General features: G+C 42.7%; 1 protein-coding gene across 2 annotated transcripts; it reads left to right on the plus strand.

The window, feature by feature from the left end:
- The first annotated feature begins 8,442 nt into the window (after nucleotides 1-8,442).
- LOC133576535 (uncharacterized) lies at nucleotides 8,443-11,743 on the plus strand. Of its 2 annotated transcripts, none has more exons than XM_061929835.2 (6): nucleotides 8,443-9,026; nucleotides 9,223-9,871; nucleotides 9,948-10,072; nucleotides 10,441-10,487; nucleotides 10,654-10,806; nucleotides 10,934-11,743. In XM_061929835.2, the coding sequence occupies exons 1-2, from the start codon at nucleotides 8,514-8,516 to the stop codon at nucleotides 9,343-9,345; spliced, it is 636 nt and encodes a 211-aa protein (XP_061785819.2). In that variant the 5' UTR covers nucleotides 8,443-8,513; the 3' UTR covers nucleotides 9,346-9,871; nucleotides 9,948-10,072; nucleotides 10,441-10,487; nucleotides 10,654-10,806; nucleotides 10,934-11,743. The 2 variants fall into 2 exon arrangements, with proteins under 2 accessions (XP_061785819.2, XP_061785818.2); XM_061929834.2 differs by having other exon boundaries at nucleotides 9,223-9,780.
- The last annotated feature ends 7,472 nt before the right edge of the window (nucleotides 11,744-19,215 follow it).

Genomic DNA, 19,215 nt, shown 5'->3' on the forward strand with positions numbered 1-19,215 from the left:
TCTATATGGAAAAAAACAGTACTTTTTTTTACTAATAAACTGTGGTTGATTTGCGGTAAAAAAAACAACAAAAAAACAAACAAACTGGCAGCTCAAGTGCCAAAATTGTACTGTAAAATTGCAGTTTTTTATTTACAGTAAAAAACAAATGTAAATTTTATAGTAAAATTCTGACAACTGAGCTGGCTTTTTTTAAATCATAAAAACAGCAGTACAGTTGTTCCACATACAGTAATATACAATACATTTTGAGATGAAATTATTGCAAATTACCATATTTTTTTTACATTTTAGTTAAAAAAAAATCTACCAATAAAATGCATAAAAAAATTGTGTAATAACAGTATTCACTGTTGTAAGCCGCCCTCTGTGTCACGGCGCATGCGCAATCCTGCATGTCATCTGCTACAAGCGCGGCCTGCACCTCCGCTAGAAGCGCGCTGGGACACGCCCCTGCTTGCTCTTCCCGCATCGCGCCCACGCGCCTGCACGGCTGCAGGCAATCATCAATCAGCGCACCTGGCTCTGATGAGGGCAGACCTGGGGATCCGAAGATCCAGTGCCGGGACGTAGCTCACTCTTCATAGTAAGTATTCCGTCTCTGGCTTCCCTCTGTGTACTTGCTCTCTCTGTGCTTTCCCTGTGCCCGTGTCTTATGTCTTCTGTGTTCCTCGTAGTGTTCCCTCGGTTGCCCGTGATCGAGCTGTGTGCCTCGACTTCCCACTGGATTTTGGACTGCCTCCCTCGATCTTCGACCCCTGATTGGACACAGACCTCGTTGCCTCTCTCTAGCACCCGACCTCTCGCTTGCTCCTTTGGTCTGACGAAGGATTCATCCAACACGCAATACAACAAACTCTGGTAACATTTACACTATTAATTCTACACATTGTCTTGCACCATTAAAGCATACTTGCCAACCCTCCCGATTTTCCCGGGAGACTCCCGAATTTCAGTGTCCCTCCCGAAAATCTCCCGGGGCCACCATTCTCCCGAATTTCTCCCGATTTCCACCCGGACAACAATATTAGGGGCGTGCCTTAAAAGCACTGCCTTCAGCGTCCTCTACAACCTATCGTCATGTCTGCTTTTCCTCCATACAAACAGTGTGATGGCCCAGCCACATAATATATGCGGCTTTTACACACACACAAGCGAATGCAAATCATACTTGATCAACAGCCATACAGGTAACACTGAGGGTGGCCGTATGAACAACTTTAACACTGTTACAAATATGCGCCACACTGTGAACCCACACCAAACAAGAATGACAAACACATTTCGGGAGAACATCCGCACCGTAACACAACATAAACACAACAGAACAAATACCCAGAACCCCTTGCAGTACTAACTCTTCCGGGGCACTACAATATACACCCCACCAAACCCCGCACCCCTCAACCCCGCCCCATCTCCCGAATTCGGAGGTCTCAAGGTTGGCAAGTATGCATTAAAGTACAGTAGCATACACCCCCAACTATTCATCAGTATCAATAAACCCTTCCCCCGCCGTACGTAACACTCTGGGGCCATACATAACTGTGATGTGGCCCTCAGTGAAAACGACTTTGACACCTCTGGCTTAGATGGTAGATTCCTACAAGTTGTACACTGACTACTTTGAAGTACATCATTATAAAACGCTAGCTAATAGCATAAGTGTAAGTGTGTGCTGCCAGACACAATACTTCAGAGACATGTATGGAGAGCAGTAAAGTGTTGGAAGCAATTACTGCATTGCACCTCATCCTCAACAAGTCAGCAGGGAGGAGGAATTTAGGAATAAATAAAAACTACGACTCAGCGTGGGTAATGTTTATTCATGCGCACGCCTTATACTTCTTGTTTTACTGCCGCTAAGTGGAGAGCATGTAGTGTTGTGGCGTGACAACTATCATGCTACATTTATGTCCAATTGGGAGACATTCTTATTCTATGGGGAATATAAATGATCTGTTCCAGGCTCAAACAATCTCGATCCTCCTCATCTTAACTAATAATACCCTACTGGACGCTTAAATGTATCAATGAAACCAACCTCACAACCTAAAGTGTCGATCCCCTTGATGGTGGTCTTTTGAGTGTGTGCGTGTGTGTGTGTGTTGGCTAATGGTTTCATAATTAGAAGTGATGGCAGGCTGAGATGATGAATTGCTGCAAACACGAGGATGGTGCAGGTGTTACGTTAAGTACTGTCTAAGTGTGTGTGTGTGTGTGTGTGTGTGTGTGTGTGTGTGGGTAGGGCGGCTTCCTTTTGTCATTTGCATATATAAACAAAGTGAAACACACTCGCACACATTAAATGCCTGCAGGGTGAGAAGAGGCTGTCTTAATCCACTTTGTCCCACACGCACGCGTAGAAAATAATTTTAACCTTCCAGCGTCGTTTTTGCTTTTAGTGGCGGCTGACGTCACGCTTGATAAAAGTGATGAGTCGGTCGGGAGCACAAATGGACTATTCTAATCGGGTTCTGACCCTTCAAGAGGTCAAGCCGGGGTAGCAAAGAACCGACGCCATGTGAGACGAACACTGACGGGCCACTCTGAGGTGAGTGTCATGACCTGTCACCATGAATCAAAACTTGTTTAGTTTTTGGTTGTTTCCTGTGTCTTGGGTTGACTTCCTGTTTTGCGATCTTATTTTGTTCCTACTTTTTGATCAATTTGTGTTGTCCTGCAGTAGCTTCACCCTTGCGCCATTCTCATCTCCTGCAGGTGATAAGCAATTATTTGTCTCACCTGCTGTTAAGCATCTCCTGAGGCCTTTAAAAGTCAGTGTCACTTCTTAGCAGTGGTGGGCCGTCAGGGCCAGCAAGGTATGTTTTAATTGCTGATGCGGGTTTATTGATTTTTTAAATGCGCCAGAAAATTACTTGTTTTGTACAATGCCCAGTAGTGCGTAAATGTGTTCCTGTATAGTATTTCTCCAGCAATGGTCATGTGGGGACATCAATGATGGTATTTTGAGAGGTAATCATTGAAGTCGGACATCACTGAAGGCCTAGGTGGGAAACGCACGGCCCGCCACTGCTTCTTAGTCGGTGTGGGATCATTGTTTGGAGTTACAAACCAACATGGATAGTAGTATTCAGATTATTGCTTAGCATTTGTTTGCTGTAAGCTCTTCCTAAAAGCTTATTTTTTTCATACATAGCTTTTCTGTGCATTTGTGGATTTGTATTTTTTGATGTACAGCTTTCCCTGTGCTAGTTTGGTGTACTTTCCGGCTACACCCTATTAAATACTCTTCACATTCACGCTGCCTGCTGTCTCCTGCATTGTGGAGTCACAACTACCACTGCGACCGGAGTACCGTAAGAGAGCATATTTTAATATTTGGTACTAATCCCCACTAAAACAATACCTGATAATCCTGCATAATAAAATAAGTGATAAGCGAAACAAAGAATTGCAGAAGTGCCTTATTGGTCAGAAGGAGAAACACTGTCTTGAATGCGAATACAGGCGCCACAAGGGCAGTGGGGACGTGGGGAACTCAAGAGATGGATGTGAGTAAGTGAGGGTAGTTGTGGAGACGAGAGGATAAGGAGATGTGAGGAGTGCGGTGCGGGGAGCACAAGTGAGGAGGTCACAAAAGAAGGATAGCAAGGCCGTTTTTACTTTGTTGAAGTACAAGGAGCACTCATTATGTTTAAAAATAGAATATAGAATAGAATGGAATAGAATATATCTTTATTGTCATGGTACGTTGTACAACGCAATTGTAAGCAAAACTAATTTAGTGCAAATTCATAACACATAAAACCATAAGAACATAGATAAATAGATAAAAATACATAAAGTACATAAAAATAGCAAGCACACAGCTCACATGCACAGTCATTGTCGTTTTGTGTTCAGCGACACCATTGCTCTCGGGTAAAAAGTGTTCTTAAATCTGTTTGTCCGGCATTTTATTGTCCTGTATCTCCTGCCCGAGGGCAGCAGTTCAAAAAGCTTATGTCCAGGGTGAGCTGGGTCCCTTATGATGTTTTGGGCCTTTTTGAGGCACCTGGCACTGTACAATTCATCTAGGGAGGGGAGAGAGCAGCCAGTGATCTTCATGGCAGTTTTTTTATGACCCTCTGAAGTGCATTTGTCTCTGCTGCCGTGCAGCTGGCATACCATACACACATGCAGTATGTCAGCACACTCTCTATTCAGCAGCGATAGAAGGACACAAGCAGTTTTTGTGACAGGTTGTTCTTTTTGAGGAGTCTCAGAAAGTAAAGTCTCTGCTGTGCCTTTTTGATGGTCACTGAGGTGTTATAATAAATGATAAATGGGTTATACTTGTATAGCGCTTTTCTACCTTCAAGGTACTCAAAGCGCTTTGACACTATTTCCACATTTACCCATTCACACACACATTCACACACTGATTGCCATGCAAGGCGCTAACCAGCAGCCATCAGGAGCAAGGGGTGAAGTGTCTTGCCCAAGGACACAACGGACGTGACTAGGATGGTAGAAGGTGGGGATTGAACCCCAGTAACCAGCAACCCTCCGATTGCTGGCACGGCCACTCTACCAACTTCGCCACGCGTGTTCATACTTTACGACAGGTCTTCTTTGATCTGGATCCCCAGGAACCTGAAGTTAGAGACCATTTCCACATAGTCCCCGTTGATGTACAGTGGTTGGATGTTTATTGTTTTTTTCTTCCGGAAATCTATGATCAGCTCCTTCGTCTTGGTGGTGTTAAGGACCAGGTTGTTTTCCCTACACCACCCAGTCAGCCGCTGCACATCTGCAAATATAATAGTGGTGTTGCTGGCATGAGCAGTGGTGTAGTCATGAGTGTAGAGTGTCTAGAGTACGGGGCTTAGCCCGCAGCCCTGGGGGGAGCCGGTGCTGATGCTGATGGATGTTGAGAGGTGGGAGCCTACTCTCACCCTCTGAGAGCGATTTGTCAGGAAGTCCAGGATCCAGTGGCAGATGCAGGAAGACAGTCCCAGCCCCGTCAGTTTGGGCACCAGTCTGTGGGGGAGGATGGTATTGAACGCAGAGCTAAAATCAACAAAAAGTAGCCTTGCATAGCTCCCCTGCTGCTCTAGGTGGCTCAGAGCAGTGTGGAGGGCTGTTGCGATAGCATCCTCTGTAGATCTGTTGGCCCTGTACGCAAACTGGTGAGAGTCCAATGCAGGTGGCAGATTTGAGGTGATGTGCCCCCGAACCAGAGTTTCAAAGCACTTCATAATGATTGGTGTAAGTGCCACTGGACGGTAATCATTCAGGCTGTTTACTGCAGATTTCTTTGGCAGTGGGACAATAACAGAGTCCTTTAGACAGGGTGGGACGATGTACTGGGACAAGGACTGGTTGAAAATCCTGATAAAAACAACAGACAGCTGGTCTGCACAGGTCTTGAGTACACGTCAAGGTACGCCATCCGGTCCAGCAGCTTTCCTTGGGTTCACCCTCCTTAGTGTGCGCTGCACCTCATGTTCTTCCAACATGAGGACGCTGTCACGGGTTGAGGGTTGTGATGTGACTGCATGCGGTTACTCCACCTCGAAGTGAGCGAAGAAGATGTTCAGTTCCTCCGCCAGCGAGGCGCCTCTGTCAGCCACAGCGAGGTTGTTAGATTTGTAGCCGGTGATGTGCTTCACCCCCTGCCACACCTGCCTTGTGTTGTTGCTGCTGAGGTGTCAGCTTCTATAGTGCACACTGACATTAAAGGCCTACTGAAACCCACTACTACCAACCACGCAGTCTGATAGTTTATATATCAATGATGAAATCTTAACATTGCAACACATGCCAATACGGCCGGGTTAGTTTACTAAAGAGCAATTTTAAATTTCGCGCCGAAATATCCTGCTGAAAACGTTTCGGAATGATGACGCCTGCGCGTGACGTCACGGATTGTAGAGGACATTTTGGGACAGCATGGTGGCCAGCTATTAAGTCGTCTGTTTTCATCGCAAAATTCCACAGTATTCTGGACATCTGTGTTGGTGAATCTTTTGCAATTTGTTCAATGAACAATGGAGACAGCAAAGAAGAAAGCTGTAGGTGGGAAGCGGTGTATTGCGGCCGGCTGTAGCAACAAAAACACAGCCGGTGTTTCATTGTTTACATTCCCGAAAGATGACAGTCAAGCTTTACTATGGAACAGAGAGGTCAAGCGAACACGGTTGGATTGGACCACACACACAACGTACAGTGTATTATGCAGCGATCATTTCGAAAGATCGTGTTTCGAAGAGGGTCCCTTGCGAAGGGCAGAGATAGGCATCGCCACCACCCGTCGACTGGTGCTGAAGAAAGGTGCAGGGCCAACTATTTTCAACAGACCACGGCCAGGCATCAGTGGCAGTGTCACTGTCAGTGCTCCCAGTGCCAGTGCTTCGACAAGTTCAGACCACCCCACTCCCTCCACAAGTGGACAGACCGTGCACATGAGGTCTGCATTTGCCAAAAGGGAAAGGAAGAGGGTAAGGATCTTGATTTCGAGTTTCCATAGTCATACTCACAGACATAGTCATAGACTACTCCATGAACAATGAAATAAATTAACAATAAAATAGTCTACATATAATTATTGCTTCAAGTTCTAATCAAGTTCTTCTGCAGTATAAAGTATCGTACATTTACTGACATTACTGTCAATAGTGTCAATACTGTCAATAGATTACAATAGACAATAATATATAGTATTGTACATTTGTACATTTACAGACAAATAGATCAGATCATGGCCAGAACAATGCCGACTACGGCATCAGTGGCGGATGCGGTGGATAAACTAATGGCAATGGCACTAGATTTGCCTGATGAGGAGGGCGATCAAGATCAGGTTCGATTTGTTTTCCAAATCAATGTTCAAATGGATTACAGTTCAAGCCCAATAGAGAAACTATTCATAATTTATGTAAATGAGGTATCCATATAACATGTAGCTGTTTCCAGAACCCCCCGTGACCCCGAAGGGAATAAGCGGTAGTAAATGGATGGATGGATGGATGTTTCTCCATTTCCAGGGAAATACAAGAGAACAAGGATGCCAGACGGACTGGGTACCGATTGGGACAGCCCCAACGGCAATGACTAGTAGCAAGAGCACCCAAACAGGAAAAATACATCATAGATCAAAGGGTATGTCTATTTCGGTGATGAACATGATTCTGCACATCACAGTACACATTGCACAGCTGCCTGTGCAGAGTAGAGTAGACAGATAAATTAGGTGATTCAAAGACAATAATTAGTATGTGATCCTAGTTTAATTTTAACAGATTATATAAAACAACTTGTGTTTTATTTCATTGCTAGGACACCAGGTGACCCCAGAGATCCTCGAGAGGGTTAGAGCTCGGCCAGCCAGGGTTAGTGAAGCCCCATCGTCAAATGTAGCAGCTCTATCTGACAGCCCCGAGATGCAGCCCAACATAGCAACTCCAAGCGCGTCTGGAATGCAAGCTACGACCACCTCCTGCATTGTTTGATGAAGGCATACTTGCCAACCCTCCCGGATTTTCCGGGAGACTCCCGAAATTCAGCGCCTCTCCCGAAAACCTCCCGGGACAAATTTTCTCCCGAAAATCTCCCGAAATTCAGGCGGACCCGAGTGACATGTCAACAGCCTGTTTTCACTTCGCTTTTCAACAATATAAACAGCGTGCCTGCCCAATCACGTTATAACTGTAGAATGATCGAGGGCGAGTTTTTGGTTTCTTATGTGGGCTTATTGTTAGGCAGTTTCATTAACGTCCTCCCAGCGCGGTAACAACACACAACAGCAGTCACGTTTTCGTCTACCTTAAAGCAGTTTGTCTGCCGTAAACAGCAATGTTGTGACACTCTTAAACAGGACAATACTGCCATCTACTGTACATGCATATGTGACAATAACATCTACGGCTTTTAGAGAGTGCAGTGCACAACTGCGCACACAACAAGGGGACGAAGCATAATGCATCATCAGAGAGGGTGTTCAGCATGGTTAGAAAAATAGTGACAGAGAATAGAACAAAGATGGACAATTCAACCCTTAACTGAACAATGAGTAGATGAGTGTTATGTGTGTGTATATGTGTAAACAAATGAACACTGAAATTCAAGTATTTGTCTTATTTATTTTTATATATATATATATATATATATATATATATATATATATATATATATAATAAAATAAATATATATATATGTATAGCCAGAATTCACTGAAAGTCAAGTATTTCCTATATATATATATATATATATATATATATATATATATATAGGAAACACTTGACTTGGTGAATTCTAGCTGTAAATATACTCCTCCCCTCTTAACCACGCCCCCGCCCCGACCACGCCCCCACACCACCCTGACCACGCCCCCCCACCTCCCGAAATCGGAGGTCTCAAGGTTGGCAAGTATGGATGAAGGACCAGCATCAAGTCCCGCTGTGCCTTCTGTTAGTGGTTCTTCCGATGTCAGCTATGTGCCGAGTGGGTCATCGACATCGGATCCGTGTCAATCTGACGGGTCGCCAGATCCCACACGTACTCCCAAGATGCGGGAAGAGGGCTGCCACAAGGAACTGAAGTACATCATCTTTGAGTCGTGCCTCCAGAGTCTCGTCAAGTGGTGTCACTGTCCAGCCTGTGGCAGCCAGGACATAAGCCCTTCTTGGGATTTGAACGGTACACAGCTGACCATGACTATACAATGTGCATCATGTGACCAGAGGAGTAGGTGGAGCAGCCAGCCAAACATTGGCCCTTATGCCGTGGGCAACATCCTGCTATCTGCTGGCATCCTCTTTGCTGGCGCATCTTCTGGCAAGGTGTTGCAAGTGCTGAACAGCATCGGAGTGGTCACGTATGTGAAGAGAACATTTTTCAACCACCAGGAGCTCATTCTGCAGCCAGCCATCAAAAAGGTGTGGGAGGCACAGCAACGGACGCACCTCACCATGCTGCAGGTGGAAGGCCGACCACTCGTCCTTGGTCACAGCGCCAAGTTCGGTACCTACACCACAATGGAGCTTGAGGCCAATGTGGTTCTCGACCTTCAGGTTGTACAGGTACGACCATATACAGGTAATCTCACTAAAACACTAGTAACACAATAAGCAGATAAGGGATTTTCCAGAATTATCCTAGTAAATTTGTCTAATAACATTAACCATTTCAATGAATCACAAGCTTGCATTAAGTTTATACTAAGCCCATTTTTCATTTTTTTCTTTGCTCATTCCTTTTCTGTTATATATATTTCAGAGCAACGAATGTCATGACAGCTACCATATGGAGATGGAAGGACTGAAGAGGATGGTGGAGCTGCTGATCAGCTGGGACCTGGATGTCGGGGTGCTGGTGACAGACAGACAGACAGATCGCTAAATGGATTCGCGAAAACATGCCCAATACACGGCACTGCTATGACACTTGGCATGTTGCAAAATGTTATTTGGATTATTTGTATGCATGACAAGTTGTGAAGTAGTGTGTACATATTAGTGATCAGATGAATGCGATATTGTATTTAATCCACAAATTTCTGCTTTTTTCTGTTTGTAGCCATCGGGAAGAAACTGAAGGCCATCCTCAAGCTCAAGGACTGTGAAGACCTGAAGCCCTGGGTGCTAAGTATAATCAACCACCTCTACTGGGCAGCAGTGTCTACACAGCCTGGAGAGGGGGAACTTCTGGTTGCCAAGTGGAAGTCTGTAGAGCGACACATTCAGAACATCCACAAGGACCATGGCGACTTCTTCCCAAATTGTGCTCATGGACAACTGCACGGTAGAAGGCTGCAAAAGAAATGGCTCAAACCAAGTGAGTAGGCAAATAAGTTGCCCGAAAGCAGTGAGGGACTAGCAGTATTTTCCTGCACATCTTTTGAAAGTCAAAACATTCAGATAAACTTGTAAGTAAAAAAACAGTTTTCAAGTTGACTGGAACATTTTTGTAGAAACATTGTTCTATTTTAAATTTATGTTTAGGTTCACGCTCAGCAGTGAAACTGGAGGAGGTGGTCAACAACAAGTCCCTGCTGAAAGATATCACCATGCTGTCGGGTGAACACCAGACTTCCAAGGTGGAGGCGTTCCATAGCCTTATCATACAGGTAAGAATCAGGCTGATCGCCTGTAGGTGGCGTCGGTGGTTACCACCTGCCACTAGGACTTTGGGGGCCAGGGAGAAAAATACTAGAGCATACTAAATGTAGCCTTGATACAGTCAGTGTAAGCAAGAGAATGTTAGAGGTCCAACATAGTGGCTAGGCATCTTGGTGAGAAAGATTGCAAACAATTCTGGCGTGGTGTTAAAATTAAAAACAAAACAGCTTCATTATTGCAGGAGATCAAGTTTTAATAGCTGACTATAAACAGTTTAATACACAAACATTTGTATTCAAATTTACAAACAATTTATAAATTTACACACACATTGTATGGACGCATGACTGAATAAAGTGTCTTTTATCTTATACAGTTCGCACCGAAAATGTATGTCTTCTCATACATCGGAATGCTGTGCAGGTATGTTTCCACACTAATCTAAGTGTCACTAGTGTGTGCCATACTTTAGTACTTTTGCATATAATTATATGACATCATTAAACACACACGTTCAAATGTATCTGTTCTCCCTGCTGAGTAAAGTACACGATGTCTAATTATTACATTATTCTGTTACCACACCTAGGAACCTGCTTGCTGGGTGGGCTGCACTGGAATGAAAACTCGAGCCGCCCTATAGCCACTACACAAGCGGGTGCTGAGTGCTATGCAGTACGCTACCCGAAGTATAAAGCAGGGGGCCATGTGGTCAAGAAAATCGCGACAGAGCCAACATACCGTAAGTGTAGAGGACACAAAACATGTAAACACTCGACACTTTGTATCATGATAATAATACTGTCAGGTTTCACTCTCCATGAGTATATTATGTTGTGAGCAGGAACATGTACAATTGTATTTTGCAGGCTACGTAGATGACTTGATCAGGGAGGTTGTTGCTGGCTGCAGACAGACCCCTGACGAGAGAACACCAGTCAGCGTCACCGTGGATGTGCCTCCCTTCCTCTGCGATGAACTGGAGAAGCCAGACAAGGAAGAAGACATCGCCAAGCACAGGAGTCGCTTCGCTAAGCGTTAACTACAGTGGCCATGTGGATTCTGTTGCAGTCACTGCACGTCTTGGAACGCCGTGTAGTCCATCGATGGAAATGTTGTTCTAATCTTATGTACGACACAAGCTGGTAGTGCCACCCTTATCTCCTTTCCCAGATATCCCCAGCAGAAGCGGACAAACTGTCGATATGCTGTGTATCGTCTCCGCCTGCAAGTACAAAATAGTTGATAGCAAATTATGGCACCTGTTATTATCCGGACATGGATACACAGTGACTCACTGTTCTGAGATGCAAAAGACATTGTCATGCATTCTATTCATTTGTCATTTACTGTTGCAGTAAATTGTAAATATTGTTGACATCTACAGTCCATGTATGTAATACTTCTATGATATATAATGTCATGTACATTGTAGCACAGTACATTTCACAGAATAAGAATAAGATAAGAAAGTGCTCATTCTGACTTATCTTCCAAAGGTTGATAGAATAAAGAATGATTTAAACTTATTAGTGCCCCACTCATTTTGCTGTTGCTGCAGCACGCCATATTGCTGTTTGTAGGCGTAATACGCTGTCTGCAGCACCCATTCATCCAGACACACAGATTGAAAGCCAGGGTGGTCTATGATGCACGTCTCCACCCCTTCCTGCTCCATTGTCCTGGCCACTGCCTCTAGCTCATGACAGCAGGCACACTCAGCCACTGTCTCCATGTTCACACAGTTGTGACATGTACACCTGGAAATAGAAATATTCATAATATTTGTAAATCAATTCATATTATTGACACCTGCAATCTGCATACATGTGCTATTAATAAATATTATCATTGTCTTGTTGTGGATCTTATTAGTCTACATGCATATTTTTAGTATTGCCGGTATATGGAGCTGTGGCCCATAGAAATAATGGGTAATTAATTAGGTTTGACATTGTGTCAATGATAGATACTTAGTCTATAGATAGGCCTGGGGTGTAAGTTGTAACACTAACAGTAACAGTGCAAGACTAGGCCACAAGCTAAAACTAGTCTATAAATAAATAACACTTTACCATTCTGTATTCTGAAGGCGATCTATGTCGTGTGCTACTCCAGCATCAATATCAGCAGCGTCCTCCTGACCGTCACCGTCAGCGTCGGGTTCAAAGTGGTATGGCTCTATCCCTTGTTGCGGTTGGGCCTGGCCGAGTGGTCCTGCCACGCCCACGGCTGCCACGGCGCCTCTCACAGCATCTTCCTTATCTGAATCGCTCCCACTGCCCTCTAGTCCTTCAGTCTCGCTTTCTTCATCCACAAATCTTTCATCCTAGCTCAAATTAATGGGGAAATCGTCGCTTTCTCGGTCCGAATCGCTCTCGCTGCTGGTGGCCATGATTGTAAACAATGTGCAGATGTGAGGAGCTCCACAACCTGTGACGTCACGCTACTTGTCTGCTACTTCCGGTACAGGCAAGGCTTTTTTATCAGCGACCAAAAGTTGCGAACTTTATCGTCGATGTTCTCTACTAAATCCTTTCAGCAAAAATATGGCAATATCGCGAAATGATCAAGTATGACACATAGAATGGACCTGCTATCCCCAATTAAATAAGAAAATCGCATTTCAGTAGGCCTTTAAGAACATGCATGCAACACTCATCTACTGCATTAGTACTATATGCAGTGCACACTGTCCCCAATGATGAATGCTATTTTGAATAACAATGTTTGTTAATGCTGTCAATTTTGAATATGAATTAAGCTCAAAGCTGAATATTTAAGCAAACATTTCGTCTTTCTTCGGAAATTACCAACTGTGTGTGTACATAATTATGCGATGCCATGAAATAAATACATTTGTGACGTTTCGGAGAGAGTGAAATATCTTTTTTTTGGCCACATTCAGTGTAAGGATAATAAGCTGCCTACTAATTACACACACTTTGATAGAGGGCAGCTTCTTATCCTCAGGTATGAATGTGGCAAAAAAGACATTTCGTTCTCTATAAAAAGTCCAAGAAGTGTAGCATGCTAAAAAAAAACATGACCTAGTGTGTAGCCGGCTTGGGGAATCTGTTTCAGTGTATGACTGCGAGTCTGCACCATACTGAAGAAGAATGAGTCTAATTCCAGCCAAGGATGTTAAAGCAATTCAAGACAGCCGACATATATCCACGAAAATATGCAAAAGCTGCTAATGGTGTGTTTGCCAGAGACACAGCTGGAAGGAGATACCGTATAAGTTCACTCTCCAAGGCAAATGCAGTATACTATTGTAACATTACTTCATAAAATTACTGTAGTTGTTAGTAGTACATTATACTGCATTGTATATAATATTTGGGTAACACTTTAGTATGGGGAACATATTCGCCATTAATTAGTTGCTTATTAACAAAGGGTTAGGGTTAGGGTTGGGGTTAGGGAAGACTTAGTTAATGGCTTCCTGCTTGTATAATAAGGCAATGCAGAATAAGGCATTAATAAGTACTTAATAATGACTAATTAAGAGCCAATATGTTACTAATTTGCATGTTAAGCAACTACCGGTAATAATGGTGAATAGGTGTACCTTAAATTACCAATATTTATTATATAAAAGTTTAGTTTTTCTGTTTAAAAGGCATGTTACATGTTAAAATTGTGATGTTTTGCCAAGCACGGATTAGATAGATTTTTATTAATTTCAAGGGGCGATCCTTTTTGAGGTACAGAACCAATTATTGTTATGTTTTGCAGTAGGGAGTTGACGGCACAGACACAAGGAGCCGATTTTGCTCTAGGTTTTATTATATACATGCACAATACATATAATAATACACAATACTAAATATATATACACACACACACACACACACACACACACACACACACACACACACACACACACACACACACACATATATATATATATATATATATATATATATATATATATATATATATACACACACACACACACATATATATATATATATATATATATATATATATATATATACACATACATATATATATATATATATATATATATATATATATATATATATATATATATATATATATATATATATATATATATATATATATATATATATATATATATATATATATAAATAAATAAACTGGGCTAGAGAATGGAGTGTGACCAAAAACCAAGAGTGTGTGGTGTTAGACTAGGTGTGGGTAATTACCTGAGTGTTTTACCTAGTGTTGACTCGAGAGGAGGGACAAGACATGAAGGCAGTCCATGGGGGCAGGCAGATGGTCAGGGCGAATGGCGAGGCGTAGGAGGTCCGTGTCCAAGCGGGGGTCGAGGATCGAAGAGGCAGTCCGGAAAGCAAAGAAAGCTATGACTGACGAGACGCATAGCTCGTCGACGCGGGGACGAAGGCAGACTGCTGGGGAGGGCGACAAGGACAGTCAGGGCATTGAGGGGATCCGGTTTGGTGGCTGCAAGCTTAGGTCTTTGCTTTTTGCGAATGATGTGGTCTTGCTGGCTTCTTCTAGCAAGGATCTTCAGCCCTCTCTGGATCAGTTCGCAGCTAAATGTGAAGCGACTGGGATGAAAATCAGCACTTCAAAGTCCGAGTCCATGGTTCTTGCCCGGAAAAGGGGGGAGTGCCATCTCCTGGTTGGGGAGGAGACCCTGCCCCAAGTGGAGCAGTTCAAGTACCCCGGGGTCTTGAAATGCACCCTATAGGCTTAATCTACTAAAGGTTTTTCCAGTATTAAAAAATATGCAAACTTGATAGCACACACTGAGCTGATTGACAAAGCTTGTCCTGAAGATTGCGTCTCTTAAGTGAGCAAAATAAAGAGCACAATCCATTTAGTGTGTCTGTCATCATGAATATGCAAATAATGTTCATGCACTCATCCGCTCATTGCGTTTTTATTTTGTACTTCTCAAAAGGACGTGGCAGTTGCGCAGAAAGGAGGCGACTGTGTTGCAGCTCTGTCCTTCGTAGGCTTGTCAACCTATATAGACTGTCAAAAATGAAAATATTGGACATATAGTCTATTCAACAATATAATTTTGTTATTTTATAGCTGCTGGATGACTTAAAGCACCAGTACAATGGGAAAACACGTTGACTATATTAAAGCGATTATCAAATAGTTCTGATTTATAACACCAGAAGACTTATTAAAGTTTGTAAATAAATAGATATGATCAAAATAATAAATCTCACAGAGATTACCGAGGCATAATGAGCATGAGCTGTCCCGTGATCTGTGACGTGCATGGGGGGACCACAGTTTACTTCAACAACAACAAACCAACTACTTGCAGCACACTTTTTGAGAGACAACAGAGACTAATTTGGGACAAATGATTCAAAACTTTGTGTTTTGAGCCTGAATATAAGGAGGATGAGCTACAAGTTTTAGAAGTTGTGCTAAACAGACGCAGCTTTAGTGAAACACTAAGCATCATGTAGCAGTATTGCTAAGTGCTGAACAAGAAATACAAGCTATGAACATAAAGGAACAATCCCATACTGTACAATCTCACTGGGATGCCGACTGAGGAGATGTCCGTGCTTAAAATAAGAAATAATCATAATCCCTACAAAGTGTTAAAAAAAACAAAAAGGTTGTTACGTTCCGGTCGCGTCGTCGTGACTGTCGTGTTTCCCTGGATGCGAATGACGAGCATGAAGCAGCCTGCAGGTAAAAACATTTTTTAATCCTTCAATAAGGCAAACTAGTAGCTCTTAATATAGCATGAAAACAATCATGAAGCTAACACGAACGCAAACGGTCACAGAGCGAACAATGGTCCTGCGCTGGATGAACAGCGAAACGAGCATAAAAAGGGGTATGTTTAGGATTGGCAGCAGGCGTGTCCTAATCACCAAATAGAGCCTGGTGTAGAAGCTCAGTGCTCTTAGAAACTGGAAAATAAACAAGGAAGAACTTAAAGCACTGGCAACATAAATATACACTAAATGAGCATATTTTTGTGTCTTTCATGCCATCTCCAGGTCTAAGTTGAATGTCAAAGTTGACCAACTCTCGGTTTATGGATAAAAACTTCTAATATACAGCTGAGAGCCATGATTCACCAACTCAGAGGCGAAGCAGCAGCAGTTCACGGGCCGGCTCAGTATAGCAACATAAGCTATTTAGCGCTCTGTGATCAAAAATAGACCGTCTGCATTTGCGCTTATAATAACAATGTCACTAATACTTGGTTGATATTCATGTCACAACATGTAAATAGAGTATTAACGCTTTTTGGGTGGTTATTTAGAAGGCTTTGTGGGCAGGATACAAGAGCCTCCGTTGACTCCATTGTTAGCTGACTTTCGCCAACATTTATTTACGATTTAAAATGCATAAAAAAAAAGAAAAACATACAGTATATGTTCTTGTCTTACAAAGGCATTGTGAATGATAAACAGCACATCTTTCCCATGTTTGCGTATTTCCAGTATGACTGATCTGCTGACTATGGGCAGAGTGCAGAGGAGTTTCCCCCAATGACATCATCAAAACAACCTTCAACGCACTAAAACAAGTGTGTTCCATTGTAGATGGGGACTGCTTTTAAAATACCCATAAAAAGTGGTGCATTATCGTCCGCAGCATGGTTCAAAACATAGTAAAACACCACATCCAGGAACATAATAACATATATGCAGAAAATCAATGTCTCCATTGTGAAAGCCGCTTAGAAGATGCAAAAACGTAATTTAAAGGGGTCATAACATGATTATTTTTTTTACACTTAAAACACGTACCGTATTTTTCGGAGTATAAGTCGCACCTGAGTATAAATCGCACCTGCCGAAAATGCATAATAAAGAAGGAAAAAAACATTATGCGACTTTCATAAACTATGAAAAAAACTGCGACTTATAGTCCAAAAAATACGGTACTTGTGGCCTATGTAATGGTGGTTCTTTAGTTCAGTCATTTTCAACCACTGTGCCGCGCGTGAGATACAGTCTGGTGTGCCGTGGGAGATTATCTAATTTCACCTATATGGGTTAAAAATATTTTTTGCAAACCAGTAATTATAGTCTGCAAATGATGTGCTGTTGTTGAGTGTCGGTGCTGTCTAGAGCTCGGCAGAGTAACCGTGTAATACTCTTCCACATCAGTAGGTGGCAGCCGGTAGCTAATTGCTTTGTAGATGTCGGGAACAGCGGGAGGCAGCGTGCAGGTAAAAAGGTGTCTAATGCTTAAACCGAAAATAAACAAAAAAGGTGAGTGCCCCTAAGAAAAGGCATTGAAGCTTAGGGAAGGCTATGCAAAACGAAACTAAAACTGAACTGGCTTCAAAGTAAACAAAAACAGAATGCTGGACGACAGTAAAGACTTACTGTGGAGCAAAGAAGGCATCCACCATGTACATCCGAACATGACATGACAATCAACAATGTCCCCACAAAGATGGATGAAAACAACTGAAATATTCTTGATTGCTAAAACAAAGTAGATGCGGGAAATATCGCTCAAAGGAAGACATGAAACTGCTACAGGAAAATACCAAAAAAAGAGAAAAAGCCATTAAAATAGGAGCGCAAGACAAGAACTAAAACACTAGACACAGGAAAACAGCAAAAATGTCCAAATAAGTCAGGGGGTGATGTGACAGGTGGTGACAGTACACCTACTTTGAGACAAGAGCTATAGTGATGCATGGTTGGGTATGGTTTAAAGTCATACCCAACAATTGCGACAACGACTTTTTACTGTCAACAGAGTTTAGTTTTTTAATGATTTCTGCTGGTGATGTGCCTCTGTATTTTTCCAACGCAAAAAATGTGCTTTGGCTCCAAAAAGGTTGAAAAACACTGCTTTAGTCAACATTTTGTATTGAATGTTTTACAGACCATCTTCAAGACACTTTCTGACCGGCTCTTCAGGATGTGCCGTTTCGTGGGCGATCATTTTTGCGTGCCTCCATTTCGACTGCGTATGCTCCCTGTCAGCCTTGTTGTAGTTTTCAGTGCTTCCATATGGAGTATACTGACAGATAAAAGAGAACTATGCGCTAATTTGAGTTAGGAATGGCAAAAGTGGAGGGTGCATTTGCATATATGAGCCAGGATACCCCACAACAAGTGGATAGAGAAAAGGTGGCAGTGTATTGACAACAAGGCCGGACTACAATGGTAGACTTGCACAAAGCTCTTCGGGTAAATCTTTACCATATATGTAGATATGTATCCTGTTTATCTGCTGACTTCACCACTGGGAAAAATGTCACAAGTTGGGCAAATTCCAAACGGCTTGTTTGGAGAAAGTATTAAGGAAGGCAATATTGTTTTATAAATATCTCTGCAATGCCTCCATGGTTTCATTTGACATTTTAGGGACTTATGCAGTTCCCAAATACACAAAAACAGGTACCAATAGGTAAGAGAAGTTGTTTTTTCATAATAGTTTCCGTTTAAATAAAGCGGGCTGCACCACTTATGCACTTGTTATCAATTGTACTCACAGTCTTAGTAGATCACACGCAACACCCCCATTAATAGTACAAACAATTGTATACTTTATACACACCGTTTGGTGCGTGTTATTTGGATTTTAGTAGATAAGTGTATTGACTTGATGACTCATTTGAGTAACAGGACTGAAAGTGACAGGAGTGTGTTTTTAGAAGTCACTGTGAGGTGAGCATGCGTTTAATATATGCCCTTAAATGATCCATCCATCCATTTTATACCGCTTGTCCCTTTTGGGGTGGCTGGGGGTGCTGGAGCCTATCTCAGCTGCATTTGGGCGAAAGGCGGGATACACCATGGACAAGTCACCACCTCATCGCAGGACCAACACAGATAGACAGACAACATTCACACTCACATTCACACACTAGGGTCAATTTAGTGTTGCCAATCAACCTATCCCCAGGTGCATGTCTTTGGAGGTGGGAGGAAGCCGGAGTACCCGGAAAGAACCCACACAGTCACGGGGAGAACATGCAAACTCCACACAGAAAGATCTCGAGCCCAGGATCCAACCCAGGACCCTCGTATTGTGAGGCACACGTACTAACCCCTGTTCCACCGAGCTGCCCCCCTTAAGTGATTATATAATAAATGTACTAAAATTAAGTAATAATACATTTAATAACATTTATGTAGGGGGGCTCTGTGGAGTTTACAATTACGGTAGCATAATTAGCCGC

Source organism: Nerophis lumbriciformis, linkage group LG34, assembly GCF_033978685.3.
Source record: "Nerophis lumbriciformis linkage group LG34, RoL_Nlum_v2.1, whole genome shotgun sequence".
In the NCBI taxonomy this organism is placed as follows: domain Eukaryota; kingdom Metazoa; phylum Chordata; class Actinopteri; order Syngnathiformes; family Syngnathidae; genus Nerophis; species Nerophis lumbriciformis.

What these genes read in the sequence shown, in the direction of transcription:
- LOC133576535 (XM_061929835.2), top strand. Translation starts at nt 8,514, where the DNA reads ATGCGGGAAGAGGGCTGCCACAAGGAACTGAAGTACATCATCTTTGAG. An exon ending in TCGACCTTCAGGTTGTACAG is followed by an intron (nt 9,027 to 9,222) that starts GTACGACCATAT and finishes TATATATTTCAG; the next exon opens with AGCAACGAATGTCATGACAG.